The sequence below is a fragment of the Hydractinia symbiolongicarpus genome, chromosome 6, assembly GCF_029227915.1.
Source record: "Hydractinia symbiolongicarpus strain clone_291-10 chromosome 6, HSymV2.1, whole genome shotgun sequence".
NCBI lineage: Eukaryota > Metazoa > Cnidaria > Hydrozoa > Anthoathecata > Hydractiniidae > Hydractinia > Hydractinia symbiolongicarpus.
Window position 1 is genome coordinate 24,307,928 of NC_079880.1, and position 21,816 is coordinate 24,329,743.

General features: G+C 33.2%; 2 protein-coding genes across 2 annotated transcripts; one reads left to right on the forward strand and one right to left on the reverse strand.

Moving 5' to 3' along the window:
• Positions 1 to 336: 336 nt before the first annotated feature.
• Positions 337 to 7,498, reverse strand: LOC130647266 (uncharacterized). Its single transcript, XM_057453056.1, has 5 exons — positions 6,480 to 7,498; positions 3,355 to 3,836; positions 2,316 to 3,153; positions 1,142 to 1,305; positions 337 to 998 (listed from the first exon to the last, which is right to left on the reverse strand). Exons 1-5 carry the CDS (start codon positions 6,780 to 6,782, stop codon positions 854 to 856), a joined length of 1,932 nt encoding a protein of 643 aa, XP_057309039.1. The 5' UTR covers positions 6,783 to 7,498; the 3' UTR covers positions 337 to 853.
• A 4,330-nt stretch (positions 7,499 to 11,828) lies between these two features.
• On the forward strand, positions 11,829 to 21,169 carry LOC130647744 (exostosin-1a-like). Its single transcript, XM_057453700.1, has 7 exons — positions 11,829 to 12,917; positions 13,211 to 13,532; positions 13,892 to 14,143; positions 14,288 to 14,383; positions 15,724 to 15,828; positions 16,586 to 16,752; positions 18,528 to 21,169. The coding sequence occupies exons 1-7, from the start codon at positions 11,950 to 11,952 to the stop codon at positions 18,877 to 18,879; spliced, it is 2,262 nt and encodes a 753-aa protein (XP_057309683.1). The 5' UTR covers positions 11,829 to 11,949; the 3' UTR covers positions 18,880 to 21,169.
• Positions 21,170 to 21,816: the final 647 nt, after the last annotated feature.

A 21,816-nucleotide genomic window follows, 5' to 3' on the forward strand; every position in this document is an offset into this window, starting at 1 on the left:
TGTAATAAGAGTTAGTGTCTTTTTATTGTTGTCTACTTTCGATTTCAATTAATGAATTGAGTTAGCCATTTCTTTTGTTCTTACTTTTCCGTGCCCAAGTAGATTTTTATCTATAACACCAGACATAATGTAGCGACATGCACTCCTAACTTTTTTTTGTTAACGACTTATTTTCTCAATTTTTTAACCCCATCAGTTATTTCGCCTTTTTTAAGGCTGCGCAAATTGTTCCATTTGGTTGACATTATCGGAAGTGCAATTAACACATTTTCGACGTTGATTTATTGTACACCTTCCAAGGCATAACATACCGGCTGCAGATTACTGGTCAAGGGATACTTTTTTAAGAAGTAGCTAAAAAAGAAACCATTTTTACAAAATTTTATGTCTAGGGTTGTTAAATAAAAGGTTATGACAACACTTAATTTTGTTAGCATGTTATTGCATACCATGACTGTTTCAGACATTTGCATGCAAGTTAGAGTTTGTGATGACTCTATTTTATCTCATTGAAACTTTAAGACATCATGTTTCCATAAAATTACTTTGTTTTTGTCAAACTTCATTAAACGTTAGTCTCTAAAAACTTTGCATCTTCGGAAGGTTCACTGTTCGTTTCGGAAACATTTTTACTGTTTATGTTGCAGCTGCAAGCATGCTCAATTGCAAGTATACCAAGACACACGAGCAAAGAGACTGCAAAAACAACTACTAAACCACCAAAATATTCCAATCCAAATGTTTGGTTGTTTTTGTCAAACGATTGACATTCTGGTTGGTAAAACCATTGTTTTGTCAATCGGTTAATTTCACCGTTCTCTTTAAACTTTAACATTGCTAAAGATATTTTTTTTTAAATTGATGACTTCTTCTGTACAGCAAATGCCAGCTCGCTTTCGTATTTATCATCAATAAATGTTTGTGTTGTGAAACAATATTTAGCCCGTGAAGTAACAGCTAAAACAAGTGCACTTTCTGTGATAAATGCATCAAGTTTTCTAAAAAGAGAGATATCGTTGATATTGCATCTTTTCAGTTTGCTGTTTATAGAGCTCTGTTCTATAAAATCGAAATCCCCTTGTTGTTGCACGGGTAAATTTATTGTATTTTCTCGTATGTTTTTCATAACAATTTTTCTTACCCTGATAGTACAGCTTTCACACCTTCTTCTTCACTGCTGACAGAATACGGTTTCATGAAGTGATAGACCCTCCGAAACCTATTTGAAGAGTGATATTGAAAGAAACTTTCTAAACTTGTACTTTTCACTGTTCCGAACGTGAACGCTGCGGTAGGTTTTAAGATCTATAAGCAAAAAAAGCTTCTGTTTATCAACGAGATTACGCATATAATCATTCGTGAAGGGATAAAAAATAATAGTGTATTAAACTAGATTTAAGGCACTGAAAGTGAAGACTCGCCAACAGGATATGAACCAACCTGTCATACACGGAGAAGCAATAGTACATTAAAATGCAAAATAACAGCTAGCTCACAACCGTGCTAGCTTCAACACAAGTATGAGTATGTTAACAGGTAACATTGGACGATGATAATAATAATAATAAGTAATAACAAAAGAAAGCAAAAGTTAACATCATAATTTTCACATGTGTCAAGCATAACAATAGCTGCAACCCTCTTTAACCCTATTCGGTCCAGGGGGGGGGGGCGGATTCCGCCCCCTCTGACGTTTTTTTAATAACTCCTTAGTGCTTTGTTATATGGCTATGATGCTTACTGAGTTTCAATATTTATCTATGAGACACCTGCATGCTAAATTTGTAGGTCCCATACCTTTCAGAGGCCTCTTGATATTGACCATTACTCGAAACTACCCCTAAAAATCTTTATGAAATCCTTATAATAGGGAAAATATAATAACTCCTGTTAAGATTATCCTTAGAACTTGAAGCTTGCAACAGAACTTTGATTTATCAAAAAGAATCATTTGGAATAATATGGACAAGTAGCTAATCCGATTTCCCGATTTTGTCGGATTTTACCCGAAAATCGAAAAAACGGATTTTCGGGCAAATTTTTGGCAATTTTTTATCCGATCCGTGTAAAAAACGGAAGATATGTTAAATAACTTTTTATTGGCTTTCAGAAACTTCAACATTCATTGGTTAAGGATGGTAAAGCCTATTAAAAGTTCGGAGATATTTCGTCAATATGTAAGAGAAGGTAGATAATTCGAGTTTAGTAAAAAGCCAGAATTTAGGTTTGCAACCTGAAATTGTGTTCGTTAGCTTAGACTTCTTCCCACATGCAGAGAATTACAATAAAATTAACAACAGTGAAGATAATAATACCTTTGGATCGATTATTCCCAAAAAGTCGTCCGTTTCCTGGTTATTGATTCCATTTGCCGTTAATTTTGCGGTGTACGTTGACATTATGACAGTCATGCAGACAGCAAAAGACAACGCTGATAGCCTTCCATGGCTGCTAACGGGATTTCGTCCTCCAATATCGCGTTGGAATATTAAACCTGTTGTATATGAGAACACGTCTCTCCATGCAAAACGTTCTCCTGTCTTTAAAAGACGGACACTAACATTCTCAAATAAAAACAACATAATGTGAAGTAGTATGCTGGAAATAATTATCACCACGAGTAGAATATTATCCAGAGGTTCTAAAAACTCATAGTTGATGAACGATAACTTTTCCAGTGTAGTTCGCCGGATTATGGAAATATAAGTGTATTGAAAGCTTTCTGAAAAATCAACAACCTTACTTCTTTCAGCAGTTGGTGTAATTCCTTGTATGCCAATATCTGCGTTGTCAGAATAAACCTCATTGATAATTCCATCCCATGTGCCATTATTGAAGCCTCCAAATAATCCATCCTCTGCTATATAAAGTTCAAACTTAACCTTCCATTCATTAGAAATTAACTTTAGTAGATCCACTGCCATACCGGAGCAGCAAGCATCATTCCATTTTGTATCATTTTCAGTTATGTCAGGAACAAGGCATGGTACACCAACTACGCAAATGTCATTCACTGGCTGAAATGGCAGCACAATGCAATACGGAGCATACTGAATGCTTGCAACCCTCCACGTCTCTTTCAGAAGTGGTATTCGTGAGTAAGAACTTTTCTTTCCGTCGTAGGTTGTATTGAACATTGGTAAGATTTCAAATCTAAAAACAAAACCAGTTTTTGTTCTACAGTTTAAACTTAAAATTCACTGATTCTTTTATATCTTATTCTGATGATAAAATATTAGAATAACTGTACTCAGACCAATGAGAAACGGTTCGGGGACATCATATTAGCATTTTCTCTACTTTTTATTTGATGCACTTTATGGAATTATGTAAACAAAGTAGCCAGTTACTCACATATTATTTAAGTCAGATTCCTGTAGAAACTCTGCAACATTTTCAGTATCTAATACTATATCATTATCCTCGCTGTTTGGAAGATTAATCAAGTTAAATTTGCTGTACATCATTTCCATTCCTCTAAGGACCTGTACTGGTATGCCTGTTGTAAGAATTAAAACTTCTTTTATTTCATAGTGCAGCATTCTCTCTAATACTACATTAGCATCCAGTGCAGATAATAGAAGCAACACTATCTCAGTTCCTTCAAGAAGCTGTGGTAAATTACTTAGTACTTGATCCTTATACATTGAATTACAGGTACATTTCAGCTTACTTTTCTTCAAGTTGGAACGTAATGTGCTTATAATTGTGCTATTACAATCTCTGTATGCGATAATCAACAGCCGTGTTATGGAAAAATCCTTCATAATGCTTTTCAACTCCTCACTATTCCTTGTATGATAAGATGCAGTATGTTCCTGCTGATTGCTTTTTTCCTAAAAGAGAATAAACGAATAGGAAAGTTCTGCTCAACTTACTTGGCATGAAAAATTCCCCTTAAGCTACGTAAGTTCTAAAATAATCACAAAAAGTAAATTCGAGTGCTGATGGAGATGTCTTTACACAAACAATGCAATCTTGTTAAAGTTGTAGAATCTAGTATGTATTATGTAATATTTTAGGTATTATTATTTATCTTCTTCCTTTTTAGCCCCTAAATGTCCTGTTATTTATAAGGATCTTGTAAAGGGGGTGCATTTAAAGCTTGCATTTGAGCTACGGATGCAATCCAAGCAAAACAGCCGCTCAGAAGCAGAACGCTAAGCAGAAAGGTTTGATTCACACAGTCTCTGGCATAACTTAGCCGGGAATTCACTAGAAGTAAATACTGTACAAGGCTACCAGTCAATTAAATCTGAGGAACAAAATTATTTACGGACCTTTCATCACAAATTATTTTTCAGAAACATGTTTTGGTAGAAAAATTAGTCGAATGGCCAAACAACATGCATACGCAACATCTGATCCTACGATGCAAGTAAGTGTTTCTTTACACTGACCATACAGTAATGATTACTGTCAGAATTGTGTTACATTTTTAAGACAATAATTATTGACCTTTTTTCATTATTTATCATTATTGTATCACCTACCTTGATAAAATCAGCTGAAATTTATGTCGAAAGTTAAAAAAGTTAAAAAAAATTGTAAAAATGCATATGCCAAAATTTTTACCAACAACATCACAATTCTTCGTGGCTTGCAGGTCTGAAGAAATACTTTAGGAATATGGTAGCCAGATAAAAATACATGAGAAAAAGTAAAAAAATAATATTTTTAGGGGATTAAATAGGGTCTTTTGTGATAGCAGCATTTCCTTTTTAAAGTTCTTGTTTATATAAACTTTGTCTAGACTTCTACAATAGCACCTAGAAAACAGGCTTTATAAAGATGTTTTGTATTTTATAAAGCTTTTATTTAAAGTTTTGTTTAGTTTAAAACAAATTATTTGATTTAAGAAAAACTTATTGGTTTAGTAATATTTAATTTTTAGATGAAATAAATTTTGCCATGCGTTTTTGCTCAACGGAAATCCGTTATATGCCATAACCATTTCAATCTATCGTGACTTGTTTTAAACCACATGGAATTCAAATGTTATGTTCTGATTAAGTACATGGACACACTCACAGTCTTTTGTATATTTTTGTCTGTTTCATCTTAAAGTTTTAATTATTCCCGCCTTTTTAATAAAATTAACAACAGACCGTTTATAAAGAAAAAACTGCAAAAGATTTAATAAAGTTTCTGACAATAGATTCTTTCAGGGATCCTACTACGTAGTAAATAAATAATTTACAGTTAGGAAATAAAGAATTCAGATCACGAATTTACTGTCAAAGATAAAATCTTTTTGATAATATTTCTGTTTTAAAACAGCTTTTCATGTACAAAAAGGCCTGGCATTAATTTGTAGATTTTGTCTCTTGTCGCCATTACACAACCTTCATAACAGCCATTATACGATTGTTTATATAATTTGTGTACAGTCTCTGATTCGTGATTAAAATTTTTATGATATATCTTACTCGCTTGCGGATCAGAATTTTTAAGAGTAACACATTGAGAACCATTGAAGAAGTGGTACTTTTGTGCCAGAGATCGAACACACATAGCTACTGCAGCTTTTGTATCATTAACAATAAATAATGTTAACCAGCTCATTTATTAATGCTCATTGTGAGGGAGTCAAATATAATAACGATCTGCGAAATATGTACGGCCGGCCACAATCTGATAACCAAAAATGTAAGAAGTACGGTCCCGCGGATTTCTCGACTTCTCGAATAAAAGCCATTGTCTGTTTGTCGATTAAAATCTGTCCGTGATAACTGAGAAGATTTATTATTTCCCACTCGTCGTTTAGTTACCAATATTTTCCATGATATTTATAATACATTTGGATTCATTTGTAACATTTTAACGACCCTGTAGAACAGTCTAAAATTGACAAGACTTTATAAGGGACTAATCGGTGGCCTGTGTATACATGCACGAGTTTGCCCGTCCTTTATATACCTCGTTTTATGTGTCTTGCTACTGCGGTTACCATTTTGCGCAGAGACAGACAGACGACGGATAATAATTATAGTTTCTTAACTGTTTGTCTAACCTCTTACTTTAAGATATTTCTAGTTTTACAAAAATGCAGTATTCAGAAACTACTTTTCTGCCGTTTCACATTCATTCTGTTTGTTTACATTTTCTTTAGCTAGTTAGCTATCCAGTAATTTCTGACAGCAAGTTAAATAGCTAAACACAAATACAGGGAGTATTTGTGTTTAGCTAAAGAATTTAAGTGATATTTCTGGAGCATAACTATGCTGATGCAGTCCTTACAACGTTGATCTTACTACAAGTCCTCGTCATACTCAATAATTTGAATGCTGTTGGTGACAAAAACAGGAACTTTATAATTTCAAAGGGAATTTGAAGATATCGACAACATTAAATACATCCCAATGAATATTGAAAAAGTTGCAGTAAGGTGTAGGGCATACAGTTATTCATTTTACTATTAAATTGTAAGAATTTTCATGTAAACATTACATAAAACAATTTAAACTTTCGTTACTTACCTTTAGTACATCCAGTGTAATTATGTTTCTATTTAGTCCACCAAATGCGTCCAAAATATTTTTATGTCGTTTATCGACCACATATATATACTCAGAATTTGATTTGTGATGTTTTGTGTAAAAATCGAAAATCGATATTATTCCATCAGAGACGTTAACCAGAGATGTGTCTATAGTGCTCGTATTACACGACGGGTACTGTGTATTGTTACCACGCGTTATAAAAATTGCTTTTTCCCTACTAAACAGGATTTGCGTAATTACTAGCGCGGTTGCTTGAATTACGTTCTTTATATCAAACATGTTATGTGACCCTCCTTAACGCTATTTACGCTATTGCTGTTGATCCAAATGCGAAAAACAGGACGGCTTGTAGATAAATTCACAGTTTTGAGTCGTTCCTCAAATCTACTTTTCTAGATAAAATATTTAAATTGAATTTTCGAAAACATTGTCTGTTACAAAACAAGTTGATCGTATATATATGTTATCTACAAACTGGAGACAATCCTTAACAGCAGGATTTAATCTGTTATTGGCTAGACGAATTTTGAATGCATAATCTTTGATAATTCTTCACGATTTGTTTCGTTTTTTTATCTTTTTGTCCTTTATTTACATCAGCCTTTTATTTAATTTACTTATTACTTGTAAAGGTTAAAATAGATAGACCAATTCTTTTACTGAATTTTGAGTTTCAAAACTTAAAGTTCCTTATATCTGTATAAAAATAATTATTTGGTTTTAGGAAAGTTTTTATATAGACAATTTGTTTTGGCCGTCCCATATCAAATACAGTTGTATCAAGTACGTTTTGAGCTTCTTTCATATGCTAATACGCGAAGTAGCTACAAATCAGACTGGTTTCTTTATCTTTTAATGTTTAAATGTTTCTTTAACGACGTGAAAGGACATGTCGAAGTACCAGTATGAGCTATGGATGTAAACGTTGAAGGGGTTCAGAGTATTGGAATTTAAGAATTGTGTCGCCTATTTGAACCATGTGCCATGCTAAGCCGTACTCAGAAATGGTTTGCTTTGCATAAATAGTTTGAGGAACATGTAGTTAATTTACTGCTTTTAACTTTAGTTTCTTGCTGTGAAAACTTCTCTGTTTTAAGATGTCGTTTTATAATACCCTCAACAACTGACAGCGGAGACACCCGAAAGTGGATCATATAAAAGGATCCTTGTAAGTAGTTTGTTCATTTTTGCTTAAGACCGTTTAATTTTATAACATTTTCACGGCCAAAAATACAAAAATTTGTATCACCTCGCAAAGGTGCTTGAAACAAAATCCTTTACGTATGAGGCACTTGTCTATTGCGGAAACTTAATTCGGGTCTTAAAGGTATTCGTTAAAGGAGAAGTTTCAAGCGAAACTGTGGGGTAAATTATTGTCTCTCTCATTCAAAAAGTGCAAAACTACTGGAGAAAGCATGCTCATACAGAGAATAACAACTTCAACGCCCCAACCATTGCCTCAAAATACCCGTGCCCTTGTAGCGAGTGTTCGAGCATTATCATTGGAAATCTATCAGTAAGGCGAGTGATTCAAATTTCGGAAGGCCACATTTCCATGAACCGTAATTGAAGAATAATGATCTAACAAAAAAATGCCCAACTATTTTATTCTGTCGCTAACAACATCCAAGAATGCGCCTAAGTTTACAAAAAAAACAAGTAACACTCCTGGAGGTTGGTAAATTCGTAGATATCTTTCAAAGAAATGGGCGGATGAGGTGATGGTATGTATCATGCCAGTTTGATGTAAAAGCATTCACTCCGTAAAAACTTTAAAACCTGCGAGTCAATCAATCATAAAATGACCAATTATTTTCATTCTGAATGCACTTAATTAATTATCTATAACTCAATTGTTCTCTAATTTGTGCAAACAAAGTTTTCTGCTGTCTACTTCAATAATTCTCGAGATGTTCGATTACATATTGCAAAAAGAACTGGTTTCACTTGTAAACGTCCACAGTAGGTAGAGCTCATTTTTTGGGGCGTAAGTTTACCTTGAGAAACAACCTTCAGACATTCTACCCACTGTATTCGCTTTTGCCGCTAGCAAAATTAACGACCTCATAAGTCACTCTTTTTTATATAGATTTCATACCAACTTCAGCGTGACTCAATGAAACTATAAATTTGTGTGAGAGGACCTCTCAAACAACACTAATTGAAATTTCTCTTACTACGCTAATTGAAATAATCTCCCCGCTATCATAAGTACCTTAGCGTGAAAATAAGTGTGTGATGCATATATATTGATATTTTTCATAGATACCGAAACTTCTATCGATTTTAAATCACAACTACTAACCTGTTTTTGTTAGCTCAAAATTCTCTACATTACCATTAAACCTGACTTGGAAAGGATTGTTTTTCAACATTTGGCAAATTTGCAACCTAAAGATTTTTTGCGGCAGAGATTTTCATAGTCCAAGTGATGTTACGTTTTCATCTTCATTTTCTAGTTAAACGTTTTATTAATTTTGTAAAACTTGCTTTTTCTAATCCAAATAGAAACAACAAAATGAGAAAACTAGTGACCCGATTGGCGAGAGTCCACGAACTTATGGTCATCCACATGAATACTTGTAATGAGCCATTCGGACCAAATGTCGTGAGATAAAAAAAATATCTAATTGTGTTGATGCAGTTTTCTAAATCTACCCGTATACGTCTCTCTGTCTGTCACGCAAAATGGTACCGCAAGTAGTGAGAGGCACGCAATGTATAAAAAAACGGGCGAAGCCGTGGATTTTCCACGGGCCACCGACTAGTTTTAGAAAATTATTGACATGTGGAACATTTACTACAAGGCGAGTTTTTTTTCTTCGGGAACAGGTAATGGATTGCAAAAGTGCGGAATAATTTGCAATTCGTTAATACAACCCCCAGTTAACAATTTTTTAAATATCCTTTATTTAACAAATTATGTTATAAAGTAGACACATTGTTTTAGACAGTAGAATAATGGTAGAAGCAAAGTAGTCGTCTTTTGTACCGACGGCAAAAGTTTCTTCTTTTTTTTTTCAAAATATTGCTCTTTTTATAGATCTGCCACCGCTATGAGTGTATGAACATATCGGCACATTTTAAAATTACAAATTTCTTTCCGCAAAAAGGAAACAGAAAAGCAAAAATACAAAAGAACACTGCTAAAAGTTTCTTCAATTCAAATGTATTTGTGTAGGTAATCCTGCACACCAGCTTCCCCTGTGCTGCAAAGAAGATGGACAGTAAACAAAGGTCGCGGTTCCACGTCCCACTGGAACCATCGTCTGTTATAATGAGCAAGTCCTTGTGTTTCTTATCTTTGACAATTATTTTGGAACCAGTGTTTTATTTTGGAACCAGTGTTTCTTATCTTCCTGTTCATTTTTTTCCTTTTTTTTTCCTTTAAATTTTTTCTGTATAAGATATCACGTATAATCGCCGTTACTGACGGTAATCCTAAAACTTCGGAAGGTTCATTCTCGACCCAGACTTTTTGAAGGTTTTAATTTCAAAGAGCTCTGGGAAAGAAATTAGGAAAGGTCATATGCAAGTTTACATATACATATATATTTTAGATATGTACGTTGTTCCTATAATATAATTGATTAAAATAATTCTTATGTGACTTTTCAGTTCGTTTAAATTTGGTATTTACCTTCAGTTGCCTTGGAAATGATGGGCCGATAAACCCTTTTACGCGAAGAAACATCTGCTTCCCACACGACTTTTTTCAAGCCTAGAACTTAACATGTGTAAATTGCTGGAGAAGTACAGTGAATGCATGTTCTAACGTCAAGTTGGAATGACATATTTAGCTTTGTCCTCCACTTTTTTCGTTTTTCCTTTTTTGCAATTGCAGTTCATTCTTTTCGTCCTTCGTTCAACTTGTCGCTAAGTGTATCTTAGCGATTTCCCTTATCAGCAAACATGACCAATTAATGCGTTTTAACCTTCCTCTATGAAGGCTTTATATATCGAGATATTTATCTTTGTCCTAACATATTCAGTACCCTTCTCTTCTAAGGTATTACTATGTTACTAGCAATACTTTTGCAAAGGCTGTGATAAAGATTTTCTTTTCCTTTCAAATTGCACTGATGACCACTGCTCCAGATTGTAGCTTTCGCCGCGGAATTTTTTTAGAAATTCTGTAATTAACGTTGACACTATAAGGAGGGTTTGCTTTTAACAATGTATTGAAAATTCCTTATAGGGTACATCCCTCTACAAGAATTTTCTCAGGAATAGATGAAATCAAGGAGAAACTCTCATAAAAAGCCTCTTTGTGGCATATAGTTTATAGCGCATTACAAGTTTGAATTTACATCACCTAAAAATGACCTCTCTATAGTGGAACAATGAGTCAGATAGACAATACCTTAAATTCAAATTACCTTGCGCCAAGACAAATCAAAGGTAACATAATTTTATTATTGTCGTTGGGCTCTGCCGTTTAAAACAATTTTCACTGTACCCTAATACCACAGAACTGGTTTTGAAGCAGTTTAAGCCAACTTGAGAAAACCTCTACAAAGAGGACGCCTTTCTATAGGGGACACTTCCTTTGAAACGAAAGTAAGGGCAAAAAAGCGCTACTAAATATTGCACAATGTTGAGAACTTAGAAGCGCTTGCCTTAATCTGACGTCCCAAAAGAATGAAACAGTCTTTCTCTCTTAAACTCAAAAGCATTGCTATACTCTATAAACGCTAGGAGCTGCGACGTATAATAAAGTAATGTGCGCGATGTATAATAAAGTTTGTGCGCGATGTTTTTTTTGTCAGTAAACAGTGCTAAGTACGTCGTGCTAATTCCACGTTGGTCAAAGAGGGATTTCTTCTATAGGAGCTTCACCCGGCGTCTGACGGTGTTTACTACCTATTTCCTGGTAAAATAATATTTCTTACATATCTCAATCCATCAATTTTTAAGCAAATGCACGTTAAGTAATTATCGGATTGTGAGGATAATCTGCACACGTGTTCTAACTCGCTTCGTGTCTGCCACTTCTGGAGACATTTTTGGTGCCGGTCTGTCAGTAATTCGGGGGTTCGTTTTGTCATCATTACCGATTCCGTAGTATATACTCCATTCGATTGTAAAGTGGTACAGAATGCTTTATCAGAAATCTATAGCAAAAATGTTAAATTTGTTGTTTTTTAAAAAGCACTTACTTTTTAAAAAATATAGACTGCATTGTTTATAAACCGTTTGTTGATAAAATAAACCGATCGCCACACAAACGAAAAAATAAACAAATCCGTGGTGTTGGGGTCATGGGTCCTACTTTTCTATACTGCCAAACGGCATTGTTGCGAAATCGAAATCGAAATAAATACCCCCAGAACGAGACTGTATTGGCTTGGGGCATAATGGCGGTGTTTTGAGAGAAGGAAAACAAGATTGTTCGTAAAGTGAGTTGCACACTTTTTCATGAATTTAAATGTTATTGGTGAGCTAAATGCCCCCTTATCGTAAACGAAATGTGTATCCAAGAGCCATAGCCGTTGGTGTAGTAATATCATTTGTATTTGCATTTTTATTCTTCATTCTGAAGCTGGAACTTTGGAAGAAGGAAAGTTTAAGCGTTAGAAAATATGGCAGAAGAACTCAAGATTATATATCCAAAACAACTATATTACGAATCAATAACCACATACAGCAAAGAGATTACTATTTACAATTTCAAGATTTTAAAAAAGAACCTAACCTAAAATATACACAAAAGAAATGTGAAACTTTGAAAGAGTGTTTTAATTTTGACAAATGTCTTTCTGGATTTTATGTTTATGTATATCCTCTCTTAGAAAATGAATTTATTTCCCCTATGTATATTAAGATATTACAGAGTATTAAATCAAGTCAATATTATACTAATGATCCCACAAAAGCTTGTATATTTATACTGTCATTGGACACACTAGATCGGGACATTCTCAGTCAAAACTTTGTTAAACATATAAACAAAAAGATTTCCAAATTAGAGTATTGGAATGGTGGAAAAAACCATCTTATATTTAACTTATTTTCTGGTACATGGCCTAATTATACAGATGAATTATCATTCGATATTGGACATGCTATGATTGCAAAGTCATCTTTTTCCCAAGAGACCACACGACAACATTTTGATATCAGTTTTCTTCTATTACCACAAAATCATCCACAACGAATAATAAATTTTATTAATAAAACCAATCAACACAATAGCTTAGAAAAAAATGTGGATATATTTCCTGTAAAAAGGAAATATCTTCTAGCGTTCAAAGGAAAACGATATTTGTATGGTATTGGGAGTAGGAGTCGAAATATGTTACATGTAATAAATAATAATAAAGATATAGTTTTATTAACAACTTGCAGACATGGAAAAGGTTGGGAGAAATATAAAGATGATCGTTGTGATGAGGATAACACAAATTACGATAGGTATATATATGTTGTAACTATATATTCAAAATTTGTGTTGAAGATCCAAGAACAAACCAAATGGATTATATAATACAACACAAGTTATTGCATCAAGTTATTGTTTGCAAATATCGTACACCAAGTTTCAGTCCATTAAGTTATTTGTTATATAAGTACTAGCTGGACCTATACAACAATAAAAAAATTATTATACTTTGAAATGAGAACTCAAAGAAATCTTTTTTTATTTTTGTCCGCTACACTTTAATAGTTCATTAATAATAATAAAAATAATGATAATATGATTTTAGATATGACTATGTTGACCTACTAGCAAATTCAACATTCTGTTTGGTTCCAAGAGGTCGCCGTCTTGGTTCTTTTCGCTTTTTAGAAGCCATGCAATATGGATGTATTCCTGTTCTCCTAAGTAATGGTTGGCAATTACCATTTGAAGAAGTTTTAGATTGGTCCAAATTTTCTTTAAATATTAATGAAAATATGCTACTTCAATTACCAGACATCATTAGAGGTATATCTGATGATGAAATCCTGGCAAAAAAACAACAAACAAGGTTCATCTACCATACATATTTTGCATCTGTTGAAAAAATTACACATACAACACTTCAGGTAAAAAGTTGGTGTTAAAAGTTTATTTTTTTCAAGAAACTTCTGTGCTGTCTATATAATATTTTGAGCTAGGGTATTCTGGAATCACAGATCCTCAGAAATTTCCATGAAGCATACACCACTCTATATCCAGACATGGCACATCTTGTCTATTTGTTTAAATACCATGCTTAACTTATCTCATATTATATACCCATCTTGTACTAAGAATGTGCGAAATGACAATCTTGGAAAAAAGTTTGACCTATATGTTACTTCACAGTGTGCAATAATTTGTTTTAGTGTTGCAAGCTTTGTTAATTTTTTTCCATATACAAAATTAGGATAAGTTACAGTATAACATATATTTTTTGTTATAGGTCTTACGCCGAAGAATCACATCTCACATGCAGCAATCTTATTTAGTTTGGAATACTTCCCCTGGAGCACTGAACATAGATTACAGATTTTCAAAGTCGCTTTTAAGCTTTCCATCATATTATTCAATTATGCATACAAAGCCAGTGAAAAAGTTCACAGCTGTCATATTGGCTGTTTCGCCAGTCTATCGATCATCATCACCATTATTTAACCTGATAAAATCTATCAACCTTTCAAATTATTTAGATCAGGTATATTTGCTTTTCTTTGTGCCTCGATCAACATTGTTTAGGACAATAAAATGAAGAAAACTGACTTTTTTGTTGTGTTTAGTAATATACAATGTGGATGTTAAAAGACAACGTGTGATTACAAACTTTTTACAATTTTTTCAGATCTTAGTTATATGGTTGCCAAATTCAAACATTCCAGATAAAACAAAATGGCCTCGCACAAAAGTTACATTACGGGTTATCCACCCACCAAAGAAAGTGAGTCTAATGTTGCTGCTATTTTTTATTGTTTTTGTGGAAAGCATCAAAATCATTTGAGTGAAATTTTTTAATTGATGCAATGATAATCTATTTCTGCATAAATATAATAAAAATATAAATATTATTGCGTAAATTGTCTATGCATACTTAAAATCCGTAATAACTGTTTTTGTTGTATATAATTGTTAATAAATTTAGTCAACCTATTTATCTGATTATTTATCCGGTCAGGCTAAAAGAGGATAGCCACAGGCAATTATTTTTGTCTTTGTTGTTGTAACAGAGATTAAGGATTTAGTTTCTATGAAATCAGTACTATGCTTATTGATGGCTGTAATTAAAAGAAATGAATCAAATATCCTGTAATAGTATAGTAAATCTAAGCTCAAAAACTATATAAAAAGTTGTGTGTTTTGTCAATTAAAATTTTAACAAGAATGAAACTTTCTCTTATATTAGTTTGTTCAAATTACAGTTTTGTGTTAAAGACGCCAAAATTTGTTGAAAAAATTTTTTGTTATAATAACTGTAGCTTGTGTTTTAAAGTTGTTGCACACCTAGACCACCCACACCACCACTCACCTCAGTAGATCATAAATTACTATTTTTAATAATTCGTGCAACATTTTACAGGCTAAAAACCAGTAATGCTTCCTAGGCTTAAAAATGCTACAAAACAAAAATTTTGGGAGAAATTCAAACTTAATCTTTAACTATTTTTGGATTTTTCTTTTATACTTCTCCATTTCTGAATCTATTATAGATTGAAGTGTAATTTTACATCTATATGAATGCCGCATAACATACGTAAAAAGCTTTGAATGTCTAAAATGAATACTTATCAAATGTTTCTTAGTTTTGTTGCATTCCAATATCTTTCAAGAAAAAAGTGATTGTTTAAAATTGTTGAAGTAGTAATGTATTAAAGTAAAAAACATGTGAAATTTTTGTGAGTTTATTGTCCGTTTTGAAAAACTATTTCCAATTGTGAAATGGTTTAAAAAACAATCAAGCAAGCACTGTCAAATTTTTTCGAATAAATTAGTAGTTTCCTTACAATCTGGCCCAATTCTTCTTTTGACGTCTGTAATTGTTCTTATTTTAAGTGTCAATATAATAATTTTATTAGCAGGAGTAACTATAGTGAAAGGATCATGCGTTTGATCTAGACCGGTCCAGTGGCTGAAAATAATGTATTTTCATAACCATAAAAGTAAAATTTATACAGGAAAAAAGAGAATAGTTTTTCGGGAATCTAAATTTAAAAATCCTGAATATATTGCTAAGCAACTGCAGGTTCTTTGTGCTAACTGTCGATAGTATATTTTAATTTCTAGACGATGAATGCCAGATTCATCAGTATTGGTTTGTTAAAAAAAGATTTGGTTAACACTGATGCTGTGTTTATGTTTGATGAAGATGTTGTCATTAACACATCCGAGGTAGGTCTAATCCATCTGATGCTGTGTTTATGTTTGTTGAAGATGTTGTCATTAACACATTCGAGGTAGGTCTGATCCATCTGATGTTGTGTTTTTGTTTGTTAAAGATGTTGTCAGTACCATATCCGAGGTAGGTCTAATTCATCTGATGTTGTGTTTATGTTTGTTGAAGATGTTGTCATTAACACATTCGGGGTAGGTCTGATCCATCTGATGTTGTGTTTTTGTTTGTTAAAGATGTTGTCAGTACCATATCCGAGGTAGGTCTGATCCATCTGATGTTGTGTTTTGAAGATGTTGTCATTAACACAACTGGGGTAGATCTATTTCATCTCAGTGTGGAGATAAAAATTATTGTCTTTTGATGCAGTTTGTTCTGAATTTTGATAAGCATGTTGTTGAATTGAAGGAAAGTAATATTGAAATCCATTTAGCATCATGTGGCGAAATACAAGGAATATTATTTTCTTTGGAGTTTGAATAGTGCATGTTGAATATCCTAGCAAATGCTGGGATCTGTCGTTTGCCCTGAAAGGTCCTGGAATGGGAAGGCTATGTTATTGTTTTATTAGAAACTATGTAGAAGCAACCAAACACTATGCAACAGGTCACCAATCATTTAACCCTGTTGTATCAAGGCACAACTTTGAATAAATGTTTCGTTTTATTTTAACCACGCCCAGCTCACGTTTTACAATAAAATTGTTCAGTTTGTTCCTAGACTAACGATTTAAAACATTTGTTATTATGTTTTTAGATTGACTTTGTCTTCTCTGTTTGGTATTCTAACCCATCACGGTTAGTTGGTTTCTCCCCCGAGTCTCATTACATGGACGCGTCACAAGAAGCACCACGGTGGAGGTATACGTCGAAACAAATAAATCAATTCTCAATGATTCGAACAACATGCGCCATCTTTCACAAGTATGTTCGGTCGGTAGTTTTTAACACTTATTGTTTTTCGTAGCAGCGTCTTTAATGGATGGATGTGAGTATATGGAAATTATTAAGCTGCAGGTGGTACCGTGAAACCGTTATTTTTTCAAAAAGTAACAATTGCTTTTAAATGCGTTTACTTCCTGAACTAGTGTTTCTAAATAACCAAATTTAAAAGACTTTTTGTCAGTCTCGATAAGTAAAATTTTGTCTGCTTTTTCTGTTATTTTTTTCAACAAGAAACGAAGGGAGGCTTATTAGACCATGAGTTGTTTCTAAAAGACAGCTTGTCAATGGAATTATATTTACTTACGTCACTCATAATAAGATGACTGTTGACGTCAAAGGTGGTGGAAAATTAGAAAAAAAGTAAATTGTGCTGTGTTTCACATGCGCAGTCATCAAAACAATGTCAAAATGTTGTTACAAGCAATTGAGATGAGAAGAAAATACAGTTGACCCATATTAACCGCCCTGTTCAGTTGATAACAGGATTTATAAAATAATTGTACCCCTATTAACCGCCCTATACAGTTGATAGCAGGCATTAATGGATAATTAAAGTTCTATTAACCGCCTTTAGTGTTTGTTAAAGAGAGTCGCTTAAAATATTTTATTTAAAGCATAAACAGGGTGGGAAGCTAAATGGTTCGTCTTCTTAAGCGATTAAGAGCTTGAAGATAAAAGAGCTGGTCAATAGAAGAAAATACAGCACTTAATATTCACCTTCTGACACTATATTCTTTTTAACTCCGCCAGTCCAGAAGACTTGGCTTTTTATGTGAACTTTCAACCTTTCCAACGTCATATATAAAGATGAGGTTTTTTGATAACGTTTTGTGTGTTGCACGTGATTAGGATCTAAACCTCGATAATTATTGCTAGTTAGAGAACATCGTAAGAAATTGATTTTAAGTTTCGTATCCATGGAATCACGTGGGAATAAAAACACGTAAAAAATAAAAAAACGAAAAGTTGTGAATAAACTTGAGAATTCATTCATGTGTTTTGTTTTGTTTTGATTTTTTGACGGAATGTGCTATTTTTTCTGAATTGATTTTAATGTTGTAGTGGGAAGGCGAGTTTTTATTTACTCGCTACATCAAATAAAACACAAGTGCGAGGTCGAAAAGATAAAAGAACGAGATTATTATCGTAGGTCGGTTAAGCATTTACAACTGAAACTCCATTCAGCCAGATGATAAAGAGATTATCAGAAACGTGAAAGTTTGTTTTGCAGTCTCGCCGATTATGAGAAAATGATCTTAACTATGTACAAGTGTGTCTATGAACGTTATCATCAAGCTATACACAGGGAGAATTTTAAACATTTATGTCTTTCCTCACGCCTTTATGTGGAATGTCTTTTTTGCCGAGGCAGAAAACTGTAATGCCATCGATATTATGGGTTTTTCTGACCTATGTTTTTTTGCAAAAAAAAAAAATGGTATTAATGTGACGGTCAATTTTTTCTTAATTTTCTATTTGTACTAATAAGCCTCGGTTTCAATTAGGACAAAATTAAAACACCTGTTGTAACAGAATGTTTGTTTGCTGTATGAATCCCATGATTTGACATTTATCAACTTTCAGGTGAGGATTTCAAAAATCGCATTCATTTCGTTTGAAAAAGTTAAAAAATGGCAGCGGTACATTAAAGAAAACTAATTCGGGAAAGGTGTATTATAGAATGTGATGTCCAATAATTTTGAATTTAAATATCAACCATGTGAAATTCTATCAATCGCACCTTTTTTATTTAGATATTACAGCTATCTTTACACTATGAAGCCTCGACCAGGTTTACACGAGCTTGTCGAACGTGAAAAAACATGCGAATCGCTCGCCATGAATTTTTTAATCAGCAAACACACGAACCAACCACCAATTAAAGTTGCGCATTCTTCGCAGTTTAAAGATGGCGCGCATTTGAAAGCGCGCCTACAAACTGTGTTTACACCTCAACAACTTTTAGAAACAAAAGAGAGATGTTTTGGCGAGTTAATTGAAATATTTGACGGGTTACCCTTGCTGCATTCAAAAATTGCTATGAATCCTGTCCTGTATAAAGATCCCGTCTCGATAAGTAGGAAAAAGTACAGGACGTTGGAGTAGGTCAGTTTGGATGAGCAAGTTAAATAAATACTTGATTAGAATTTGAGATGGGCTTTTATATTGTCGGAGGTTGTTTCAGAAGCTACCTATAGTCTTGATATAGCTACAGTAAATTCTTATCCAACTCGTCTAAGCTGAACAGTTCTTATGAGTAATAAATGAAATATAGTTATTGTTATATAGATAGATATACAACATGCACCCCAATAAGTATTTGTAACAAAGATTGGATCTGTTTATACATAAAGTTACCGTTCTATTTTTATGCTTCCAGGACATGCATCGCTAAAAAAGTAAAAAGAAACCTTGGGTTTCTGTAAATTAATACATTTCTTTCAAAAGTTATTCTAAGTTTAAAATGAAAGAACCGATTTATTTTACTGCAACCTCAAAACCTTGCGTTTATTTTCGCTTCTTGTTTCGTTTATTAACCACGTACCTAACTGGACAATGAAAGGTTGACCCTGCAATTTTTTGCGATTGATTTCATCCGGGTAACTTTTGTGTTTTAAATTTGCGGCTTGAAATGTTCCCCTAAATTATCCGTTTTTTCTGCAGAAATTTAGTAATGTGGAGCTTTGTTTCCTCCGTTCTTATTGGCTAGTTACTTCTGCAGAAATAACCATTGCTATCGGTATTATTACGTTCTATTTTGTTCTATATTTTTTTGTTATTTATACGTATATATAAACGTTGTTTTGTTGTTAAATTTACTTTTTGTTTTGTTTTTTTGGTAAGGTATTTTTGCTGTGTGTATGTGAAACCGTTCAATTGGGCGAGATCTCATTTTGTGAACAATTTTACAGTACATGCCAGATTTGGTAACTGCTCCACGTAATGTCGCGGCGTCTTAATTAAGATCAGTGCAGTATTAACGCGGGTAAAAAGCATGCGTTCAATTTATCGATTGAGAGGGGAGAAAATACAATTATGGAAATGTTTTGATTCACTCATACAAGAGCCACTACTCATCAATTTCTTTTGACGGATTATTAGACACCTGCGCTTAATTTTGGGTAGATAAAAGGTTATATTTTTACTCATTTGGCTTGCAGGAAAGAATATACAGAATATAGACTGTTCACGCACAGTCGAGGGACCAAAAGTTATACAAAAGATATATATTGATTTACTCAAAGAAGGTGTACGTCTATCCAGGTGGAGAAAATTATTTAGAGGTAAAATTTCACCATAAATGCACAATATGAATTTTTTAAATTGAAACGTCACAAAAAAGGAGAACTTGTTTTTCCTCTTGCATTGCTAGTCCCATTTTTCATGTGAAATGTGCTTTGGTCAGCATATTTTGTTTTATTTCCCTAAATTCAGGGGTAAAAGTGAAAGATGTTGTCAAGGGAAATTTAATGAGATATTAATAATAAATTGTTTAAAATTCCGAGAAAATGGAAGAGTTTTTTATAAATACATTTTACTTTCTCTTTTTTGCTGCAATTTGGAATAACAGAAGGTACTTGGTAAATTTATTTATTTATTATTATCATTGTTTTTTTTATTTTTTATTTTTTTTACAAATTTTGTAGTTTTTATATTATGTTTTATCTCTTCTCATATGCTTTTTACGATGTTTGTTGTTGTCGTTCTTGTGTCTGTGCTTGGTTGATTTATTCATAAACATCAACTTCGTAAGAACAGCATCTCGCAAGTTGTATTTGCATACCTTAGTCGATCTTGTTTTAAGTATTCTAATTTTAGCGGGAAAATGTATTCGCAAATTTCGCTTTCTTATCTATTTCGAAAAATTAAGTTTTCACCAAATATTTTTAAGGGCACTTAATTTGCGAGTATTAGACGCAAGCCGCGAAGATTTTATCATATATCAGTGTGTCCAATCTGTCAGGAAATTGTAAGTAATATTAAAAATAATCGCAAAATGTCAAGACAATTTGGCCGTTTTGTGAAAATATCAGAAATTTTAAATTTTCCACTAACCTTCCGTAATGCATAAGCTTTTTATTTTGATATCACGTTTTTTTCAATGTTAGTTTTTAGCCAACATGTTTCATAACCAATGACTTTAATAACTGATATATTTTTGTTCAATGTTTTGCATTTTCATCCGTTGTTTTTGTTTTTTTTTCTACTTTGAGCAGTCAGCTAGTTCACCAGCCATAACTGTTCGAAAAAGTAGAGCAGAAAATTCGAAAATGTCAGGAGTTTTATTTAGTAAAGGTCTCCTCAATACCTTTTTCTATAAAATATTTCATAACACAAAAGTATTTGTAGAGTTCAATGTTTTAAATTGTTTTGAGTGAACAGATTGTTTGCTTTACACGTGTCATTCATGCACTTTGTCCAATCGACCCCTGTTGACCGTAGAAAGTATTGCATTAAGTCACGTGACTTTACTGCGCACATCATTAAAAAAGAATCCGTGTTGTAGTCACACTCACGAGAATTTTCTTGTAACTGTTTTTATGACGGAGTAACCTACAAAACATGCAGGTTTTAACTGCAAGTGTTTTTACAAACTGTGTAATGATTTACAAACTTCTTATTACTTGAGATCTTTGACTTGAGTTTTTATCATTTTACAAAAATAACAAAAACTCCCGTATCAACAAGAAGCGAAGTAAAAAGATGTGATTTACAAGACGCAACTGTGAAAGATTTGTTTTTACATCAGTTGCATGTCGGTCGGCTTACATGGAATACAAATAAAATTTTATTGAAATAAAACAGGCTGCAGTACGTGTACGTGCAGTATTACATTTTGATCACTATCATTGAACAGGATACCCCCTTTGAAACCACTGACCGATGCTACCGTAAGCGTTTAAAGACCGGGTCATTAAAGGGTTCATGAGCCGTTATTGCGGAGTGGCCGCTATAAAGTCCCCTGAGAACGAGGTTGATGTAAACTTGTTTCGTTGGTCCCGGGACGAAGTTGGAGGCTTGTTGAGAAAAGAAGAAGCGTAG

What these genes read in the sequence shown, in the direction of transcription:
- LOC130647744 (XM_057453700.1), top strand. Translation starts at nt 11,950, where the DNA reads ATGCCCCCTTATCGTAAACGAAATGTGTATCCAAGAGCCATAGCCGTT. An exon ending in TTACACATACAACACTTCAG is followed by an intron (nt 13,533 to 13,891) that starts GTAAAAAGTTGG and finishes TTTTTGTTATAG; the next exon opens with GTCTTACGCCGAAGAATCAC. An exon ending in TTATCCACCCACCAAAGAAA is followed by an intron (nt 14,384 to 15,723) that starts GTGAGTCTAATG and finishes TTTAATTTCTAG; the next exon opens with ACGATGAATGCCAGATTCAT.
- LOC130647266 (XM_057453056.1), bottom strand. Translation starts at nt 6,782, where the DNA reads ATGTTTGATATAAAGAACGTAATTCAAGCAACCGCGCTAGTAATTACG. An exon ending in TTACACTGGATGTACTAAAG is followed by an intron (nt 3,837 to 6,479) that starts GTAAGTAACGAA and finishes ATTCTCTTTTAG; the next exon opens with GAAAAAAGCAATCAGCAGGA. An exon ending in GTGAAAGCTGTACTATCAGG is followed by an intron (nt 999 to 1,141) that starts GTAAGAAAAATT and finishes CTCTCTTTTTAG; the next exon opens with AAAACTTGATGCATTTATCA.